The sequence below is a fragment of the Helicoverpa armigera genome, chromosome 23 (assembly GCF_030705265.1).
Source record: "Helicoverpa armigera isolate CAAS_96S chromosome 23, ASM3070526v1, whole genome shotgun sequence".
In the NCBI taxonomy this organism is placed as follows: domain Eukaryota; kingdom Metazoa; phylum Arthropoda; class Insecta; order Lepidoptera; family Noctuidae; genus Helicoverpa; species Helicoverpa armigera.
This window is the reverse complement of record NC_087142.1, coordinates 8,760,593-8,782,629: the sequence shown is the minus strand read 5'-3', so window position 1 is coordinate 8,782,629 and position 22,037 is coordinate 8,760,593. Positions and strand designations below refer to the sequence as shown.

The 22,037-nt window shown below is 36.4% G+C and overlaps 4 protein-coding genes across 4 annotated transcripts; 2 read left to right on the top strand and 2 right to left on the bottom strand.

Moving 5' to 3' along the window:
• Window positions 1-450: 450 nt before the first annotated feature.
• Window positions 451-2,276, bottom strand: LOC110374052 (uncharacterized). The gene is made up of 4 exons (XM_021331598.3): window positions 2,185-2,276; window positions 1,593-1,715; window positions 1,183-1,297; window positions 451-870 (listed from the first exon to the last, which is right to left on the bottom strand). The coding sequence occupies exons 1-4, from the start codon at window positions 2,245-2,247 to the stop codon at window positions 740-742; spliced, it is 432 nt and encodes a 143-aa protein (XP_021187273.1). The 5' UTR covers window positions 2,248-2,276; the 3' UTR covers window positions 451-739.
• Window positions 2,277-4,427: 2,151 nt separating this feature from the next.
• On the bottom strand, window positions 4,428-8,388 carry LOC110374047 (general odorant-binding protein 56a). The gene is made up of 4 exons (XM_021331586.3): window positions 8,229-8,388; window positions 5,756-5,872; window positions 5,204-5,318; window positions 4,428-4,888 (listed from the first exon to the last, which is right to left on the bottom strand). The coding sequence occupies exons 1-4, from the start codon at window positions 8,271-8,273 to the stop codon at window positions 4,758-4,760; spliced, it is 408 nt and encodes a 135-aa protein (XP_021187261.3). The 5' UTR covers window positions 8,274-8,388; the 3' UTR covers window positions 4,428-4,757.
• Window positions 8,389-14,262: 5,874 nt separating this feature from the next.
• Window positions 14,263-16,069, top strand: LOC110374053 (uncharacterized). Its single transcript, XM_021331599.3, has one exon. It carries the CDS (start codon window positions 14,765-14,767, stop codon window positions 16,067-16,069), a length of 1,305 nt encoding a protein of 434 aa, XP_021187274.1. The 5' UTR covers window positions 14,263-14,764.
• Window positions 16,070-16,707: 638 nt separating this feature from the next.
• On the top strand, window positions 16,708-20,327 carry LOC110374054 (protein tipE). The gene is made up of 2 exons (XM_021331600.3): window positions 16,708-17,477; window positions 18,317-20,327. The coding sequence occupies exons 1-2, from the start codon at window positions 16,708-16,710 to the stop codon at window positions 18,366-18,368; spliced, it is 822 nt and encodes a 273-aa protein (XP_021187275.1). The 3' UTR covers window positions 18,369-20,327.
• Window positions 20,328-22,037: the final 1,710 nt, after the last annotated feature.

The window sequence follows — 22,037 nt, the reverse complement described above, 5'->3', positions numbered from 1 at the left end:
ATAATTTTAAGAGTTTATAGAAGTCACTTTCCATTCGAACGGTTCTTAGGCAGAACATGTATGGAGCCGGAACAATGTCCTTTTATGAAATACCTAAAAGTAGGTTCTATTTTTTATTAATAACCAAAATATTTTCTTACATCCTACGGAACCAGAGTAGTTTTTAAAAAACAAGCTTTTTTCTGAAGTGGCGCTTCGCCGCCATAATTACAGGCAGAACCCGCAAGGCTTAAATAATGTAGGTAGGAAGATAGAGGGCTAAATAGAGATAGATAGAGGGATATCTACATGTCACTATGATTAAATAAATAAAATACCTAGACATCTGCTCTTTTTCCCCTATCTTTCAAAAAAGTTCTCAACGCGTCGTTCTGGTACCCGCATGCACAATTTTATATTATGCGCTACAGAAATAAAACTTGTTTAATTGTATCATATGATATTTTATTATAAAACCTACAAATCAAATAACATAACGATACTCTTAATAAAAAACGACAATAAAAATAATTATCGCAAGTCATCTTAAAAGCATAACTAAATATAACGCCATCTACACCACAAGCTAAGAACTATTGTTACTATAAGTAAACTGTGACTATAAACTCACATAGCGTACTTGCTATATAACTGTTGGATGGCGCCATTAAGTTCCATTAAAGTTCGCTAGATGTCACTGTTTTCAAAACACAGATGTAGTGAAAGCTGCCACAACTAGATGGCGCTTTGTCAAGTTTTATTAGAAAATAGATACTGTGTAGTTTGCATTTGTTCTTTGGAAGCATTTTACGAATTCGTAGGCAATATCTGGTGCAGGAATCGCTTTTGTGCTTAGACATTTGTCTATTAGCTTTTCAGCATCGTATCTTTCTGAAAGAGAAGATCGGAAATCATAGTTACACAAAATATTATGACTTAGAACATAACAACTTTGGAACCAAACTTGTACACTCGTACATGAGCAACAGGCACTTTAACTTCAGGCCACCACTACTCAGAAAGACTGTTTATGATAAACCGATTCTGGTAAGTAAAAAATAATGCTTTTCTCAAGAGCTCATTAAAACTTCCAATGCGTAGGTATAGATAAACCAGCCGTGAGGGTTGGGAGCGGGTAATCCCTCATAATAACTATAGTTTGGTATAAACTCCAGGTAAATTTTAAAAGTAATGAAATCTTACGAGGTCTTGGCACCTTCTGCAGAGCCACATCAATCTTGTAGACCCCTTGTTTTGTCATGAGTCCAGTTTTTATCATGGCGCACAGGGCCCATTCCTTCAGCAGCGGTAGTTGGGCCTGAAATCACACGGATATATTTCCCATATACCTAAGACCACTAAATAGTTACTACAGCACTTAGGTATTTAAGTATTCAGGTAGGGTTGTTAATCAGATTTGAGATGGTAATAGTGGCGTCCAAATTCGATTTTGGTCACGGCGGCTGTTCTCATAGTAGATCAGCCAGCTGCCCAGGACATATTATAAGTGCATGAGCATTCGCGTACATTGAGTATTTCTTCACTATCATAGCCCGATGGGACAGTAATCCGCCACGACTGGAGAGAGATACTAACTGTAATAAAATACATACTTTGGGTACAGTCCAGTACCCTCGTCTAACTGCAGAAACAATGTCTTGATCTACCCTCGTTTCTTCAATGCACTCCATCTGAAACCTCTTCTTCATCTGTACGATGTCATTCTTTGTGTGTGTCTGGAAATCAAAAACAGGCATATACACTATTGTTAAAATTATGTCTAATTACTTGAATCATGGCAGTAACAACTTGAACCATCTGTCCACGCATCAGTTTCAGTTCTCTTCTCTTGACCTGAGCTGCGAGAGTGTTGGAAAGGGCTACCGCGGCTCTGATACATAAGGGGCTTAAGCAGGAACATGATGGAATTTAGTCAGTAAGAGTCTGGTACTCCCACACTGCACCCACAGGTCATTTGATAATTACTCATCAAAAGAAAACTGGGCTCTGCCTAAAAAGAGCCTAAGTTTTCGTGAAAGACCTGAGGCTTGATGTTGTCAGCAGTAGACGGACGTTGGAGCAGAATCTTATTGTCCATTGAGTCCTAAGAGACCCGGTGATCGGTAGTAATTTTTTACTATTTTAATCGAGTTTCCGTGTTTTCCTTCACTTTTAAGATGTATATTGTAATAAAAAGAAACCTACCTTATTATGACCGTGAACCAAACCAACAAATAATAACACGACAGCTAACTCGACCTTACACATTTTTTAACTAGATACGTTTCACACTTTAACCAAGCAATGTGACTGACATACAGCCTAATACACCGTCCTTTTTATATCAGTCACTAATTTAAAACAATGGTATTACAGACAAAATATTATTAGGAATAGTCGTCATGTTAAGAGTTGGTTCAGACGGCGCGTTCAAATTGATTGGAACTCCAGTTATAACTCTAGTTACATATTGACTGGTTATGCTCCTTCTATACTTTTCTTTCTGACGACATTTCATAAGTGACATACTTACCAAATCTTACAAACAATCTATTCTCCAAACAATTTCTTTGGTCTCACCATTGCTCATACATCCAAGTTTTTGTTCCAGACCTTCCCACTATACAAATAATGATAATGGCGTCCACGTCCGATTTTGGCCATGGCGGCTATTCTCATTTAAGGAGATTAGCCAGCTGCGCAGGACATATGTATATATGGGTGCACGAGCATTTGCGCAGACACAGGTGCACTCCCTATACCTTCACTCTCATAACTCGATGAGACGGCAATCCGACACGACCGGAAAAAGATCAAGCGCATTTACGTGCTCTCCGAGGTACGGGTGAATCAATCACCAACTTCCAGACTACGGGCTGGTTTGTGAAAGTTTAAGAAACCCACAAAGTGATTACCCGGCCCGACCCAGAAATTGAATTCGGAGCACAGCAGCCGCGCTTGCGACCACTAGACCAACGAGGCAGTAAAGACCTTCCCACTACAGTTATTATGACAGTTCTTCCACATCACTTTCAGTAGCACAATCATTACAATGACGCTTGCTTGTTTGTTTGAATTAGATCAGGAAATAATGGACCGATTCTTCGAGAAAGGTTACTTTCATCTGGAGAATTTAAAGAGGTCGCCCTAGAAACTGCTGGTGGACTAAACAAGGAAGTAAAATATAAAAACCGCGACATCTGAACAAAATCTTATAGAAAACTAAACCACTAGGAAGTGGTGATAGTTTATTTTATTACTATCACAATAGTATTGTATCGATTCAATAGACAGTTAGTGTTATATTGTAACATATAGGCGTATGTTTGTGTTTGGAGACAGTAATATCTGTTTGTACCTGCAATATACATTAATGATTAAGACTAAACAATATTGTAACAAATGTTGTGTATCAACAACATCATAGCAGTCTGTTTTGTAAAGTGAGATTTGTTTTCTTTGAATTACCTTCTCCGTGTAAGAGGAGGCCTGTGCCCAGCAGTGGGACGATAAAAAAAAGGCTGAAACAGTAACAACAACCTTGTGCACTGCAAACAACAACAATGCAACTATTTGATCGTTAGCATAGTGAGGAGATAATGGTATCCAGAAGATATCAGACCGACTAAAACTTTGATCGCATTCACTTTCATTCATTCATCTCCGTCATCTGCTGATACCAGAAAATGATTTCGACGCAGTAGCGAGATGTTTCGACGCCATTTTGTATGAGTAATTTTTGGATTTTTTAAATCGAATCGAAGGATATTTTAAAAGTTAACTTTTTTTTGATAGGTAATTGAAAATCATTATGTGCCCTATGTGTTCTAGGACCACGGTAACTTTTTAAGATCATCCTACAGTGGAAACAGGCGAAACTTAACCGAAATCTATACTAATATTATAAAGCTGTTTGTTTGTTTGTTTGGACGCGCTAATCTCAGGAACTACTGGTCCAATTTGAAAATTTCAGTGTTAGATAGCACATTTATCGAGGAAGGCTATAGGCTACTTATTATCCCGGTACGGGAAGTAGTTCCCACGGGATGCGGGTGAAACCGCTGGCAGAAGCGAGTATTTTATATCTGTATCACTCTGTATTTGTAAAGTCTTATTTATCTTGAAGACGCCACTGGTTCCCACCTTTATACATAGAAAGACAACACAACACTGGGTTAAGCTAGCCGTTTTTCAGTGTGTCAAATGTATTTATGTGTGCAATAAAGAATAATAATAAAGACCATACAGACAAGACTTTACAGGTCTTGAAAATTGGTATCATCATATTCAGGGGTAGGTTCTGGAGAATAGGCAGTAATTCCATTTAAAAGTGTAGGAGGTACTCAATCGCATTCTGTTATAATGGAAACTGCCTAAAATACGCAGTTGATCATGACTAGAAGTATAAAGGTGATAAAAAACTTAAAACACAAATAAAACGACAAATCCATGATGTTCTTCATTTATTGTTGGTCTAATTATTAAATTCGTTAAGGCAGTTTATTTTAAGTGTATTTCTTACTTCAAATTGATCCCTGTATTCCAAATTATTCCTAAACAGTACATTGCATTTACAATTTTATTTTTAATGCGAGGGTATTAAGAAAAACAAAACAACATCTAACTACTTCTCAATTCAAAAATTGTCAGTTGCTTGTTAACCGTCGAACAGTAAGGACGTGCGAGCGTTCTTCATTTAAATTACAGAATCCGTTCAAAAGTTGAGGTTGTAACAGAAAATTCTTTGGAAAAATCCAAAGGCTGATAGTGTTCTGCAATTACAAAAATATCGCGTGCTTAGGGTCCTTCTCGTGGTAGCATTTGACGTAGTTCCAGGCAGTCTGGTGAGGGGTGTTACCCTTGTTGGCTAGGCAGGCGTCAATCAGCTTCTCTACGGTGGGTTTGTCAGCTAGAACAAAGGAAGTGTCGTTAGAATTGGTACCAATTAAAAACCATTTGGTCATATCGTACGTTTAATCAATGGAGCTGATTGTAGGTAGGATACAAGGCGGGTTTGAAAAATCATTCCTAAGAATCAGCTAAAAGCTCTCCTTCCAAACCACGTCAATGTGAACCTTTTATATATCAGTACCGAGTCGAAACCTCGGTAATGCACTTTTGCTCATTTTATTGTCTGGATAATAATGTTGCTAAACGTATATATATATCCTTTCACTGAAAAGTTACGCAGGTTTTTCTGTATAAAAGTCTAGTTAGTCCTCACCTGCGTTAGGGACTTTGGCCAAAGCGACGTCCTTCTTGAACTTGCCGTCCTTGGTCATCAGCTCAGACTTCATCATCATGCAGAGCGCATACTTCTTCAGGGGCTCGCTTTCCGTCTGTGGAAAACATAACATCATCATATATGTTACTATGCTATGGACTTGGGCATTTCATGTATTTTAACCGCTGATCGTAGTTAACAGTAGATAAAGTAGACAGTTGAGTGGTCGAGTCGGTATATGTGTAGAATTTTATAGTGAACTAATACGCGGTTTCATCCCCATCCAGTGGAAACTACCTATTGCACATAGAAAGAAGCCTCTATATTACCTATTTTGATACATAAGCCATATTCGATAAAACTTGGCAGTAAGTTTTATCAAAATTGATCCTTTAATATTATCTGAAAGAATAACAAATATACTATCGACATACATGTTTAGAAACTCGCATTAATAATAGTGTCGATTTTGCTATCTGCAAGAAGTTGTTTACATCATGACTGGACCAGTACCTACCTAAACAGTAGCTGTTATATAAAATAATACGGAACCTTATAGTCTCCTCCTTTGAGCTTGTTGACCAGCTGTTCGTCCACCTTGGTCTCCGTGAGGCATTCCGAGCGATGCTTCTTCAATTTCTCCTTCTGCTCATCAGTCAGACCTGAGGCCTGTGGAAAAAATTGTGGTCAATAGAGAGCTTAAAGATGCCTTATTTGTCTGTGTTTTATGCTTTGGTATGACGGCATTATGTAGTGAAGAGGTCATCATCACTTAAAATGGCATTTTTGTATCAAGATTTAAAATAATTTCGCAGAAAAACGGCCAAGTGTGAGTCTCGCGCACGAAGGGTTCCGTACCTTTATTTAGAAAACTAGCTTCTGCCCGCGACTTCGTACGCGGATCCTGTCCCTTATGCAGTCGTTATGGGTAGTCAGACCAGTAAGTCTGACCAGTTTTACCAAGGGGTGTTGGGTTGAGCGGGTAACCGGGTTGTGGAGGTCAGATAGGTAGTCGCTCCTTGTAAAACACTGGTACTCAGTTGCATCGTGACTGGAAGTCGACTCTAACATAATTGGGACAAAGGCTCTTGAGATAATAACGACAATAATAATGAGATATAAGCACCGCAGGACATCTGAGGCTGATGACGGGGAGTAGCTACCCCGCGGGGCTGTATATACTGAGTTCTCCAGGGAGAGTATACTGCCCCCATCTCCGGCAGGTCAGAGTGAACCATGACGGGGGTAGGTCTCAAGCCTCTGGCTTGGCTTGGCCGTCCAGAGTGGAGTCGCTAGAGCAGGGTTAGTAGCCCTGCTCGGAGGATGCCTCGTGGTAAGTGACCCACAGGGAGCGCGTAATCTGCGTTTAAAATCCGCCGAGGTATTCTCACACTTCAGCCGCTCATGTCCCTGTTGTCCTCTTGTTGCTATTCAGTGACTGATTCCCGGGGGCCCAGTAAGTGAGCTGGCGAAGTCTCCACCAGCAATTTTTACATGTATCTAATACATTGTCATCGGCAGGTGCCATAGTTCCCGTAGTTTCCCCATTCCTAGTCCATTAGCATCCCATCACAATAGCCCAAGTAATTTTCATCCACAGTTAGCGGTATGGTATAGGGATTGTCTTTTTTTTAACGACGTCCACCGGGGATTGTCCTTGAGTTTATATTTCTATAGTGTATAAAGGGATAATCGTCGGTTTTGTGTCACCATACCTATTTCATAACATTCGTTTCTATACATTTTAAGTGTAGTATTGCTCTTGAAGTTCCACATCAGGTGTTCCAGATCTTCGATGTATATACGTCAATAAAGAGTGCTTATTAGATTGAACCACTTTTGCAAAAACGTCATATCTTTATATGCTATAGTCTAGCTGGGCCCCTGGAGTTCCACATCAGGTGTTTTAGATCTTCAATTTGTATAAGTCAATAGAAAGTGCTTATCAAGTTGAACAACTTTTGCTAAAACGTCATACCTGTATATGGTACAGAGAAGCTGGGCTCTTGGGGTTCCACATCAGGTGTTCCAGATCTTAAAATTTATTATCTCAGCTGAAAATGCTTATCACATGAAACAATTTTTGCTATGGCACCATTTTGGTATCTCTTATAGTTTTGTTGGTCTGTTGGTGTTCTGCACCAGGTCTTCAAGTTTCGAAGATAAATTATAGCCTATATGTTGACCAGGCTTAATACTGATACAACAAAGAAAAAATCATTGAAATCCGTCCAGTAGTTCCGAAGATTAGCGTGTACAAACAAACAGACATACAGACATACAGACATGCAGACATACAGACATACAGACAGAATTTTTTTTTTGGATTTGTGCTCCATTACTGTTTCTAAACCCCACCCAATTATTATTTTTTTAATATATTCAATGTACAGACACAGTTTTTTTACAGATTTATTATATGTATAGAATAGATAGATTAGCAAAAAAATCACGTTTGTTGTATGGGAGTCCCCCAAAATATTTATTTTATTTTAGTTTTCATTATTTTCAGTATTTGTTGTTATAGCGGCAACAGAAATACATCATCTGTGAAAATTTCAACTCTTTAATTATCACAGTTCATGAGATACAGCCTGGTGATAGACGGACGGACGGACGGACAGAGGAGCGAAAACAATAGGGTCCCGTTTTACCCTTTGGGTACGGAACCGTAAAAAAAAGAATGAAATATATATACGAATTGAGAATCTCCTCTGGTAAAACTATTTTATGTATTACATTAAAACTTTATTATTTTATTACAATATTAATCTATAATAGGGAAATATTAATATGTATTACATTTGTTTTTCATGCTAGGTTTTCAAAAAAGTACGATGCGCCAACCAGAGCAGCTACTGAGTTGGGTTTAGTTCCTTTAATATCTATTGATAAACATTTGGTGAAAAAATACATAAATATTGAAAATATTTTTATTTGGTCGAATACAATCCAAAAAAATGTACGAAAAATTAAATTGAGAAAAAATCTAGCTTCGCAAGTTTAATAAAAAAACACCACTAACCTGAACTAACATAACGCAAGCCGCCAAAACCACAAACGTCTTCATCTTGATGCTAAAACTTGCAGATATCTCAGATGTCCTAGCTGCGCAGGAGTTGTGTGGCGAGTCCTGAGGGCTCCCGACTTATATAGCAGCCAGCAGTAAGATTCAGTGTATTGATGATAATCGCCGACGGATTTAAATGGGGTCGACAACATTTTCTTGGTCAATACCTAGGCGGCCGTGATTCACTTGAATATCGTAAAATCTTGAAGTAATTAAAATAAAATTAACGTAAATAAATTGAATACGGTGTTAAATAAATTCCTGAGGGAACTACTGCTCGCAGCTCTGACAAAGTCTGACATTTTACAGGCTCCCTACTAACGGGTATCTTTTGTTTAAAAGTAGTTTTAGCGTGAAAGCGCAAAGACAGACAAAGTTACTTTCTATTTATAAAAACAAAAAAAACAGGAGACTAAAGAGTCCTAGATTCTTGGAAGGCGAACGTGGGGTCGAAGCCCTTTTTGAGAACTTTATTGAAATAAAAATATAAAGGATTTGACCTTAGGATTAATATTAATGAGTCTGAGACCTCTAGGTCTTTTTCTTGTGATAGAGCTTTCTAGAAAAAAATAATTTCTTGTGATGTACCTTCTAGAAGAAACAGTTCATCTCATCGAGCCTTTTTCTCCAGATAATCAGCCTATCCTATACCTCTAACTACCCCTCTATATTAAAAATATAAATTATAATTATTTTAATTAAAGGTAATCATGTGAAAAGTTGTTTACACCTGTAAAACACGTGGGTTGTTCTGGAAAGATCCGGGCGTGTCTTGTGTGTGAATATAACGACGCGCTCACACCGACGCCATCTTGTTTTTTACTATTTTTTATTATTTTTTTTCCTTCAGTTGTAACGTGGTAAGATATTATCTAAACTATGCCTGCAATGCCTTGAAGAAGAATTTGATTGTATTTTTGGTTTGGGTTGTAAATTCTTTAGATGGCAAATATGTGGTGCTATTTTAATGTTTCTTAGAAGCTTATTTATAATAATTGAGAGTTATTTAATATTTTCTACGTAAGCTTTTTCTAAGAATGATTTTCCAGTTGTTGAAATGGGTAAATCTTTTTTTTCTTGACATCAATAAAATATTTTTATTTATTTCGCCAATTATCATAAGAGGTGCCTTTTAAAACTACACGACAGATAAAATTAATACTTGCCCTTTAAGTGCTTAAGAATTTATTTTTTGCTAGTGATAAGATCACTAGGCCCGCTATATGCCTGCGTCATTAATTTTAGTATGACGACATTTATCTGTTTTTAGTCGACCATGTTGGTCCACTGCTGGACCACAAAGATTAAGATGCTTGACGCCATTGTCTGACGCATTTAACTTATCCCTACCTCTCGTAGATTTCATCTATCTTGGTGGGGTCTTTAAAATTATGGCTAAGCTCATACGTGTTTTCATCAGTCCTAAAGTTAAGTGTGTACCCAAGTACGACATTCCAAAAAGAGGAAAATCAGGTAACAGAAAGTGCTACATTGTTTGTGCGCATCTATTGTTGTTAATGTAACCCCACCTAAATTGGTTATCCTTGCATCTACCAATCCACCTGTGCACACAATCTGCTAAGATACTTCCATGCAAGCCACGCAAAAATTAAAAAAAAAAAAAAACGTAATATTGGGTATTACGTTTTTTTTTTGTCATAAAAATGAAAAATTTAAAAAAACGGATCCAGTATGTTAAGACCCTTACCACTAACTGATAAATTGCGAGTGAACAATCAGTCTAACGACATAATGCAATAACCGTCCGACCTGCTGATTTATGTTGTACGTTGACCCTTATGCCCTCTGTTGTTCACTTACTTTTGACTACGTTTCACTTTCTTTCTAAATAATGGCTTTATTTTCGTTATTTACACCAACTGTTCATCATTTTTCATTATACTAGTTTTCTAAACACAATAAGGTCTTACAAATACACTTACCGCGCATTGTCCTAAATCTGTATTTAAATAAAAAAGAAACTTAGAACTTATAAGGGGCACCGAAAAATTGGTTCTCATCACTGTCACCTGAGAGTGAACCCAACAGGCTGGATGCATTGCCACTTTCTTCCTTATTTTTTATTCTAACTATTGGAATTATTCTTCAAAGTATTTCATCCCTTCTAATATTATACAGGAAAAAGTAACTTAGTATATTAGTATATATTTTTAGGCTATTCGAGTAAAACGGGTAAACCTATTAAGATGAAAGGCACATAGATAAAATATATAGTTATTGTATCTCTATAAAAGATTCTAGTATATTGCTATTCAAAAGATGTAGGTATTTTAACGATATATCAGGCTTTTTAGTACCTATAAAGTAGAAGAGTTATAATTATAGCATAAACTATAAAATTAAAAGCAAATATATATAATGTAAAAACTAGTTTGGCTTGAGTTTTCAATGTTACTACCTTACTGAGATTAAAAATGGAAAAGTGAGGTTATTTTTATTAATATTTCTCTGTAAAAAAGTGTATAGGATATTACTGTGCTTATATTAGCCAACGATTTCTAGCTAACAAGCTGTTTAAGATGAGCAGTCACTCCATACTTATAGAACATTGATACTCAGCTGTATCTTCTTAGACTGGAATCCCACTAAGTTGGGAAAAGGCTAGACAGATGATGAGAGTAGGCTAATCATCATCTATATAGTAATACGAGCTTCCGCTCGCGGCTCTATTATGTCGCGTTTCCAAGAGAATTCTTCAAAAGTCCGGGATAAAAACTATCCTATATTCTTTCTCAAGGTCAACTCTATCTCTGTACCAAACCTCTGTAAAATCGGTTCAGTGGTTTAGTTTAGACGTGAAAGCGTAACAGACAGACAGACAGAGTTACTTTCGCATTTATAATATTAGTAGGGATTTTATGTTGTTGCTGGGGAGTTTGTTGCGCCACTTCTTCTTCCCAGTAAAAACACATAAGAAGTTGTGATGGATGGGCGTTTTAGGGACAGTCTTTTGTTTTTTGACGTTCAAAAAGTGCTGTTTTGCAGCCAAGTTTTAATTAACTATTTTATATTTGTTTTGATTTGAATATAAAAGGTTATAGTTTGCTTATCAATCTCAGGCTTACAAGCCCTTGGTACTAGTTCCCACAGTGTTAAAAACATTCAACAATGATAAGTCGGCATCAATAAAACGTGAGGGAAATTAAAGGTAACATATACATTCTCAGATGTGGGTAATAGCCATTGTTGATGACATTTACTAATAGCTATAGTTCTAAGGAATAAGGAAGTTAAAACAAAGCAAAAAAACGTTATTTATTATAATATGTATTAATGTCATTTGTTTTATTGGCAATCAGACGCATTATCATCCACGATGTCTATTTTCTCTTAGGAGATCTGTCTGATGTTAGTACAAGACATAATATGAGGTACAAAACAATATTCCCTGATTCCCATAAAACGATGGCAAGGCCATTCGACGTAGCCAAAGAGACATTAACGAGTTCTTCGATGCACGGGTGCATCATTTCCAACATTGATTTTCATTTCATTTGAAATTCTTAATCTCAGGGACAGCGAGACGTTGCAAAATCATTTCATCATGAATCATTTTCGTTTTTGATAGCCTATTTATCGTGAAAGGCTACAGGCTACTTTTTATCCAGGTAGTTCCCACGGGGCGCCGGTGAAGTCGCTGGCGGAAGCCAGTTACACTATACTGCCAATTGCGTTAGGATCTTTCCACTGTATTACAGACTAGACCAATCTAGTTAATAAAATCTGTAAACACTGTCAATGCGTTACACATCAAAATGGTTTTATCCAGTATTCTACAAGGTCCATTTTACCAGTTCAGTAGGATTCAGTATTTTAATATTTGTAATACTTCCTTAGTATTTGTAATAGTTTAATAGAGAACTACAGTTTGCCATTTTGTTGAAAGTAGTGAGTAGAAAAATGTTACTTCTTCTGCCATGACAGCAGATAGAAGACTGCGCCTACACTAAAAATTGTGAACATAGTTGAGAAACTCATCATTATGAAATCGAATATTATTTGTCACACATTCACTAAAAAAGAGCTGATGAAATGACGTCATTTAGAAGTCATCGACGATCGGGGATTTTATACAGGTGTCGGAAATATTTCCATTAGGATGCAGGATGAAACCGTGGGTAAAATGCTAGCTTATAAAGGAAGATTTTATAGTAAACGTCTAGATTCTAGATTACTGCAAATAGGCTGTTATCGGCCTACGTTTGTAATGGAGGCCATCTTGATTGTAGTTTACTGGCTTCGTGTCGGTATTAAATTTTACGTTTAAATTGTGCAGCAGTTTCTATGAAATTGATTGAGTGGGGGAGTTAAAGTTCAGTGGAAATGTACGCCGGAGATCGTAGGCCGTCAATAATAGAAGATGTTTCTGTAAATTAAATCATTAAAAATATACAGTTGTTTGACTGACGTAATATAGATTATTACAACTAGACGATTTTTACTATTTTTAAACTTTCAGTTTATATAATTTTTTATAACTTGTAAATACATATGTGCCTAATTGACTGCATTTAAAAATTATTTTATTTTATTTGAATGAACAATCTGAACTATGAAAAAAATTGTTCAATAATTAAAATAACAATCAATCAAATTACAAAACCCAAAAACAAATTACAAACCCAAACAAAAAATATCTTCAAACACCACATCAATACCAATATATCTTCCAACTGCAATATTTTGGAGAAAGTCGATGAAAACGTTGCAAACCAAGTAAATACAACCGTAGAAAATTTGGCACTCCACTACGCATGCGCAAAGAAATCCAACTTTAACCTTAAAAACATAAACTTTTGGACATCGCGGTAAAACGGTGTTCCGGTTCCGAGGTGAAAAATGTAAACAAATGAATTTTGGAACTAATTGGAAATTCCTATTTTAAATTGGAAAATAATAATTGTGTCGGTAATTGGAAATTTTTGTGATGGCTTTGAGTGTTTGTGTTGTGGGATTTGTCAATGGTGAGTAATGCTTTTTTAAAATGTTTTTTTACTCATATTGTCCTGATCCTAAACGTACAAGGCACTAGTTAAAAACATGTGTATTTATTGAAAAGTTGGAAATTTCTAAATTGGCATAAAAGCATGTTTTGATATAAAGTTTAAAGAATAATGTAGTTCCACTCAAAAATCGCCCTTGCTTCAAACGAGCCCTTACACTTTTGAAACAGCCTATCGAACCTTTTGAAAAATTGGGTATTTCAGTGTCTGTATAAATGTTACAAATTAGTTCTATTATACTAAAAGCGTCTTGTCCTTAAAATGCCATAAATAAGTAATGACAGAACAAAATAAAATTAAAGCCAAACTGTTATTCAAATTTTCTGATACATCTCTTCATTATAGAAAAGCATCCAATACTCCATCGTCATAATTATTATGACTACTATAATTCTAGAGAAACTAAAAAACTTTATGTTTAAAAAAAAAAACTTCATAAACTTAGCCCCAAGCTTGTATGCAGTAAACAGACAATACCCAACTTCAGTCTGGTACAGAAACTCCGCATTGCGCAGCCCCATCTCTGACCAACTTCACACCAGTAGAGAATAACACACAGCAACGCGAAAAACGTACATTTTTAACAATAAAAATTAAACTAAGATCATCTGTGATAAAACAATAATACTCAAGTTTTCTAAAAGGTGCGGTTTTACTATAGAAGTTGGTATTTTAGTAGTTTTAAACGTTTTTCTATTGATTGTTTTGGTATCGAAGATCGAGTGGCGTGTTTGCTTGGTAAGTGTAATTTTACTGTGTCAATTTACTGTTTTATCATGAGTGTGTATCAATTCTATAAAATAATGATTGGGGAAAGAGTATTTTATGTAAAATAATGAGTACATATAAGTATAATTAAAAATAATGCCGTAAAATGTAAGTAACGTCACCTGAAGCGGTTTCATAAGGGCTTAATCCGAGAAATATAGAATTTCACTATGAAATGATCAAGGTATCAAGAAATACTAGAAAATTGTGGTATACCTAGTGAAATTATGTGTAAAAATTATAAACATAGTGTAATATAACAAAAACCTGTTGATTGCGACTGATTGCTATTAGGCTAACTAAAATACGAGATAAAATATTTCATAAGCATAAGAATTTCATAATTAGTGTCAAACTACAGTGGAAAATATCTAGCTCAGAACTATGACGCATACTTTGTTTACGAGTCCTTTAAATGATCAAACTATCTTCCCATTCAGTACATAACATCCGTTCTAAATTTAGACTCTAATCAACATCAGTGCTCTCAATATAAATTGCACATGAGATCGCCTCATTCAAACCATTGCGTGTACATATTTTATAATTATACATTCCGGACGTTGACATGTTTATAAAAAAAGTCCCTACCACCGAAGTTGTCCGCACTGCAGCGTCAAATCGATCGCGCCACTACGCATGCGCAAATAAGCAACATTTACGTCAGTGGTCATAGAACGCGGGTGGGAAGTCGACGACATGCCGAAACCGACACCCGTCGAAGATCTCGTGGTTCCTCCACAGGACACTAAAATATGTGGAACAATATGCATCTGTCAGATGACAGCAGTGCTCAGTGCAGTGTCCTTAGTATACCTAACCGTGGCTATCTACATGCCTTACACTCGAGCCATCGCGTCCGGAATCGATCCTACCCCGATTATGTGCACAACAACACGGGCGATTAACAAAGACAACTGTGACTGGGGATCCTGTGGTGAATGGTGCCTCAGCAAGACCTCCGGCGCCTGCATCCAGATCTACGTCAACGTCAGGAAGAATGGAACATCTTTACTTTTGTCTGAATGTGGAAGTGCGGCCAACAAAACCTGCTTCGGTATCGATCAGGAAAACGCTAAGAAGTACCATTGCATCAGGGATGAATGTAAAAACTTGACTGGTACATTCAACTGTACTGAAGGGAAATGTATCAACATAACAGACGCCTTCGAGTGCGCCTTCAGAGAAACGGATCCACCATTAAAATGTTCTGGTAGAAGAGGGAAGATTACTTGTATAGATGTACATGGACTTTTCTCGTGTAACAGAGGCACTTGTCGAAGGATAAGAACACCGTACAATTGTGACCGCAGATGCGTTGACATTCCTACCCGTAACAAAAACGTGATAGTTTTAAGTGGGGACAGAGTGTTTTTAGCAAGATGTGCGAAATTAGTTCAAGAAGATAAAGGTGAAATAGTTTGGACTGATTCTGGAGAAGAAGTTCTGATGTTGTCATGTCATGCGGTTCACAATGGAACTCAGGGAGTAGTTGCTATTGATTGTATTAACGCTGCCTTGCTGCCTCGCACTGATATCGCTGATCTGACAAACTTTACATACTTACAATACCTGTATCAATCTAGAGCAACACCAAATCGAGTGATCGCTCCATCGGAAGTGGAACTGACTCTAGCTAATGACAGCCGCTTGATGATAAACCTGGAAGGATGTGTTAATACTCTGGCTGATGAATGCAAAGAATTCTTGAAAGATTATGGTCGTGATGGGACTGACCACAACGCTAAAGCAAGATTCCCTTGCTTCTACATGGAGAATAGCCCTGACACAGTTGTGGCCCGATTTGATCTAGAAACTACTTATCGCCAGTTCTTAGTAGCTTTGGTGCTTCCAACAGTGCTGGTTGTGGTGTCTTGTATAACTCTGATGTTGTGTCAACGGACCATTGAAGTTGGTGATGACGCGAAGATGAGATTTAAGGGTTGCGCTGGTGGTCAGGCTGATATGCAATTGCATCCAAACGATCCTGTTTCTCCACTCTGAGATCAGTCACGTGAGATAAAGATATTAATCCTTAATGCTACTTTAAAGATTCAACTAAACCACATTATTTAAAACGTATACTTATGTTCATTCGTGCCATGGCGTTTACTATTACATAATTAAATCTGAGCTTCTAAACCTTTAGCTAGAAAAATACAGGGATCAATGTTAATGCATAATACATTAGCAAAAGTCCGTACACTCTTGTTTTAGCTTAATCAATAGCACCAACGACAAAATACGTAGGTAATGCCCTTGACATAGTTTCGTGACTCAGGGTGTTTTTGTGCTGAATATTTTAAGTAACAGACTTAATGCGATAATTTGGGAGATTTGCGGAAAACATTTCCAGTTAAGCACCTAAGACTTTTGATGGATTTGATTTCAGTCTGTAGTAAATCGTTGTAAGGTTTAGTGGTCTTGACTCAAAACATATTTTTTGTAATCACGTCTGAATTTACTTAATACTGTCTCTATGAATTTACATCTCTGCAAAACATTGCGTTGCTATAATATTTTTATTAACTTGCAAATTGTATCTGTTCCAGGCGTTCCCCTCCTTTGTGAGGGTCCGGCTAGTTCACTAAGAGACGATTAACCTGCTTGCAATGCTTTCAACTGGCTGACACTCCCTCCAGATGTCTACTATGAGCAGATCCAGGGCGAGCCTATCACCAGCAGCCTCAGAAAGGTCGACGTTACCTATGGGAGCGTCTGCCGAACCAGGTAGCCCAGACTTCAAGTCTTTGGAACAACCAACGAGGGAGCAGCTTCTAACCCACTTTTTTGAAAGATTCAAGTTCTACACATCGCTCTGTCTTGGAACGTCAGCCATACTCGCAGTCTTCGCTTTCCTCTTCTTGATACCCTTCGTCGTCGAGCCTGCTATACAGACGATATTAGCAGAGTTCGTACCGGAAGCTGGTATCTGCTCCGTATCTGAACACGTTCACGCTGAAACTTTGACTAATTGCACCTGGGCGTCGTGCAGAGAAGGATGCACGACCGCCCACACTAAATGTCATAAGATACGTGTAAATTTATCTAGAAGACCGTTTGTAGAGAATGCACCAGTGCCGACTGAATGGGACGAGACTGATTTGAAGTTTCTGATAAACCCTGAAGGTTGTGGGTATCCTCCGAGAGTGAATTGTTCGGTTTTTGCGACGGATTATGCGGGTCCGAGGGCGCCGAAGATTTTTCCTTGCTACTATAGTTTGACGAGGTCGGACCTGGTGGTGGCGAGGTACTCGTGGGAGTCGACGGTGAGGGGGCTGATCCTGGCCCTGGTGCTGCCCACGACGGTGTTCGTGTTCAGCCTGAGTGTGCTCGCGTATTGGCACTGTCGTTGTTGCGACAGGGCGTGTAACAGACGGGTGCACGCCGAATCCTTCGCGAGTAAAGAAGAGTAAGTATTCTTGTTAGATATTACCTTTTGCGTAGATTTTTACTGTACTGTACTGTCGGAAACTACCACAGTTTTTTTTTTCATATAAGTTATGTTTTCTTTTGTATCACGTGCAATATTGCAAGAGCTTATCAAGAGAATAATTAATGCCATTTGGTTTGGAAATGAATGGGTATTGACGAGACTTATTTACTGTACTACAATAATGTTCTGTTTGTTGATTTCTGACGGTGTTTTTTTGTAACTTAAACATAAATAGTGCAAATTACTGGACTTTCAGGTCCTACCTCAAGTATGGTGTTGGAACATCGTAGTTTTAATGGATTATAGTTTTAACAAGTACGTTTTATATTAGAACTTTTCACTGTGCTGTGTGGATAACATACCATTTAATTACAATTTTCATAGTTTTATTTCATCAAAATGTTCACTGGTACTTTTGTCCTAGAAAATGGCCTTTCTATATCACCCACGGAAAAAACACTGCAAAGTAGGATTTTATATAGTTAATGCAAATATTGTTGTAGCACAACTTATATATTTTAGGCTATGTAGTAGAAAAAAAAACATCAATAATACTTCCTTCAATAATTTCGCCTTTTGAATTCCAAACTACTGTACTATTTTTACCTTCCAATTTCAATTTTAACTCCAGGTAAATAAATGACTGTTCTGCCTTCCAATTATGATTTTTCAAATCCTTTCCAATTAAAATATTTTCTCAATGTGCTTTTTTCTATTCTAAATTCTAATAACCAGTAAAATAAATCAAGCAGAAATATTCTAATTGAAGAAAATAAATTATATTTTACTAAGCTTTTTTATTATTTCTTTTACAGCAGCAAACTGTTATGCGAGTTGGATGATGATCCGAGCGATGATGTGTTCTGACGCCGAGCTTCAGCCGCCCGCCGCCGCGCCTCCCCCCGCAACCCCGCAGGCTACGCACAGCTGTAGAACTACGCGGTTCTGCGTAGTCACTACATGGTTCTCACGTAAATACTACATCTAAAGTGGTTGCTACGACATCTTTGCTAGGTTCTGCGTAGCCACTAGTAGTTGCTACGTAGTTCTTGCATGGTTCTGCGTAGTAGCTGCGTAGTTGCTACGTACTCCTTGCATGGGTCTGCGTAGTCACTACGTAGTTCTTGCCTGGGGCTTCGTAGTCTTCTCGTAGTATTTACGTGATTATCCTCTAATGACTATGTCATATTTCTGTAGCCTTTGAATTTTATCAAGATCTATCTACTAAACTCGAGTATCTGACACTAAAATAACTTATTCTATTTGCTATCGGTTGAAACGTTTACCTAATATTGGAAGGTTGTGAGTAAACTATAATTATGCTCATTATAGGTTCATCTATGGTTTACCTTCTTGTATTAATAAAATTGTTTTTAGAATGGGCTGATACAATTTGTCAGTTAATGTAAATCCAACGTTTAACGTAGTTCTGAAGACAAAATCCATTTGGCCTCTGATCTTTTTAAAGAGCAAACTATTTAAAATAGAAGTAAAATAAAGTTTTGACCTTTCAACCGATAGTGTTTCCAGTATTCTTATCTAATAACATTTCAATAGAGCATTAGCGAAAATAGGAAAGTGCAATTACCTTACAAGGCTGCAAATATAGGGGAGGGGTTAAAATCAGACCAGTATTAATAAATAACGACTTTTGGCGGGCAAAAGGCTTACGCTTTAAAGCATTTAAGAAAATCTATGAAAAAATAATAATAATATAATGTAACAACGTCTCTTTATTCTAAAACTGAGCTATGCCGGATAGTAATTAAGTCCTTTTTTTATATTTTTTGCTTCCGGAAACGCGTGATTATTATTTTATTTTTTACTTATTAATAATTATTAAAATTAAACATAGATAGAAAAAAATATCATTCTAATATCATGTTCAAAATTGTGTACCTTAATAAAATAATGATGTCATAAATATTTTCGTCGGCATTTTGAAAAAAATAACTATAAATAAAGAAAAGATAATAATCATAAATTCATTTTTGAAATAATAATGTAGAAAACACTTTCAAGAATTTATCACACGCCTAAAGTAGAAAAATATAACAATTATTGTACATACAATAATAATTTATTGTGAATGATTTAATTATTTGTATTTTATTTTAGTAATAATTATGTTTTTGTCATAAAATGGAATTTAATTTTAGAGTTCACTGTATAGAAATTTTAGAAGCTTATAAGTGTGACATTATTTTAAATGCATCTTTGAAGTGGTAGGTTTATAAGTAAAATAAATGGATAATAGCACAACTGTTATAAAAATTAAGTTTTTCTTGTATTTTGTACTTAAAATAATTATGTTTACAGAAATATCTCATTATTTCAAAAACTATTGTTAAGCTAATTTTAAAATAATCTTGTATGTGGACATTGTTTAACCATTTAGCTTCTATTAGCCAGAATTAATTAAGATTAAGTTAAATAAAAATAAAAATTGTTGTAAATAATCTGCCACGTTTTGTGATATTACATTTAAAATTATATTGTTCAAAGCTTTAAATTTAAATCAATCTCTTGTGTGTAGTAAATGTGTTAAAATTATCCCTAAATATTTATTTATAATTATCGTTCTAAAATATAAATTATTTATCCTTACTGTTTTGTTTTCCAATAATATTTTTTATTAAATTATAATAATTAAAATTGTATTTGTAAAGTATAATCGAAATGTTATTCAATGTGAATTATATGTAAATAATTATAATTATAAAATGTTTTGTTGGAGTCTAATGATTAGATTAGGTAATAACGCAAGTGATGCATCAAACTGCAACAAAACACAAAGTGTAATGACAAATAAAGCTTGTTTTGTAATTTTGTTTTATTTTGTAACTATACGATAATTTCCTAGTGTAAACTTCCTTCGTTTATTTACAAAAAATCTTCATCGGATGTATCTGAGTACCAGTGCTTTATATAGTATGACAGCCTTTCTGACCTCTTCAACCCAGTTACCTAGGTAACTTGTTACTCCTAGGTAAAAAAAAACTTAAAAAAAATGATTGATTTTTGCTTTTTTTGTTTGGGTGATCGCCATTTTTTAATACGGAGCGTTTCTACGTTACGACAAGCTTAAATCAAGTCAAAACATATGTATGATCACACAGATGGTTGATAGGTACAGTTACATAGTACAGTCCAAGTGAATATTATGTTAATTGATGTTAATGGACTATGTTTAAAAGAATTGTAATAGATGTCGCTGTTTCACCCAACTTGTTCATGATAAAGTTTCTACATGGAGAGTATGCCTCTGAACTCCTTAAGCCAGTAACCTGGGCAATCCAAAACCTCTAGGTAAGACTGGTTATCAGACTTTCTGGCTTTTGACAACAGTTACGTCTGCCAAAGTTGTTCAAATGACAGCCGGGACTCTTGCCTTCCCAAAAATAAAGGATCCCGACATGATTAGATGGTCACTTATCCTCGTGCCTGCCGCGTCTTATGTTGGGTAGCCACGAGATTCATAAAAAAGTGTGAGAAAGAAATAAGAGTTTCGCGAGCCAAATCCTAGTGTAATTCTAATCATAGATAGGTAATAATATTCGAAAAGATTGGTCATTGAACCTATCCTGTAAATAGGAAACAATGGAACGCCAGAGTGGGAGTTTTGGTAGTTATCCCTGAGGATTATGCTTGTAAACTGTACCTAGACACTTTAGCGTCTTCCTAAATGATACAAGTTCAAGATTTCGTCTTCGCTATGAGTATGACAGTTAATTTATTTCTTTATATATACCTAATAATGTGATGTAGTTTAGCATTTACTTTTGTGTTTTACATAACATTTCTTCAGGTACCATTATAATGCCATCCAGTACACTGAAAATACCGCATAATGAATCCAATAGAAATCAAACAGCCAATTTAAATAAAATAGGTAAGAATTCACTATTTACATACATAGTTAATTCATTATTTATTTCTGTAGATAGACATCAAACAATTTACTCGTTTACCGGCCTAGGCAAAACTAGGCATATAAAAATGCCTGCCTTGGATCGATAAAAAGTAATAATTTAGCACCTTTGGGCTCATTACAGGGTGATACACGGAGCGGTTAAGAATTTACGCCTATTGTCTCGAAAAGTCTCAGGAGTATAGTGTATGGAAGAGGGACTTAATAGTGCACTATTTTGCCATCAAACATAGATGAGGGTATTTTGTAGCCACAACAGGGCAGTTCATGGTTTTGCGAAAGTTATCAGAGTGAAACCGAATGGTAGGAATTTTGCCTTATATCTGAGAAGCATTTAAATATGGCCCTTAGATTAACAACAACTTAAATAAGCTCATACCATAATAACCTTATCTACAGATCTCTAAGCCGGTCAAAAACGCTAATCGCTCCTCTCCCCCACCAAAACGAAACCCTTAAACAGAATTGCCAGTATTTTAAAAGGGTTGAACGACCTCACATGGCACGGCGGCTTGCGTTTCACTGCATTGCCGTGGGTCTACGTAACGCCATCACATTATGTGGAAATATTCAGAACATGGCAGAACTGGTGGCATTTTGGACTG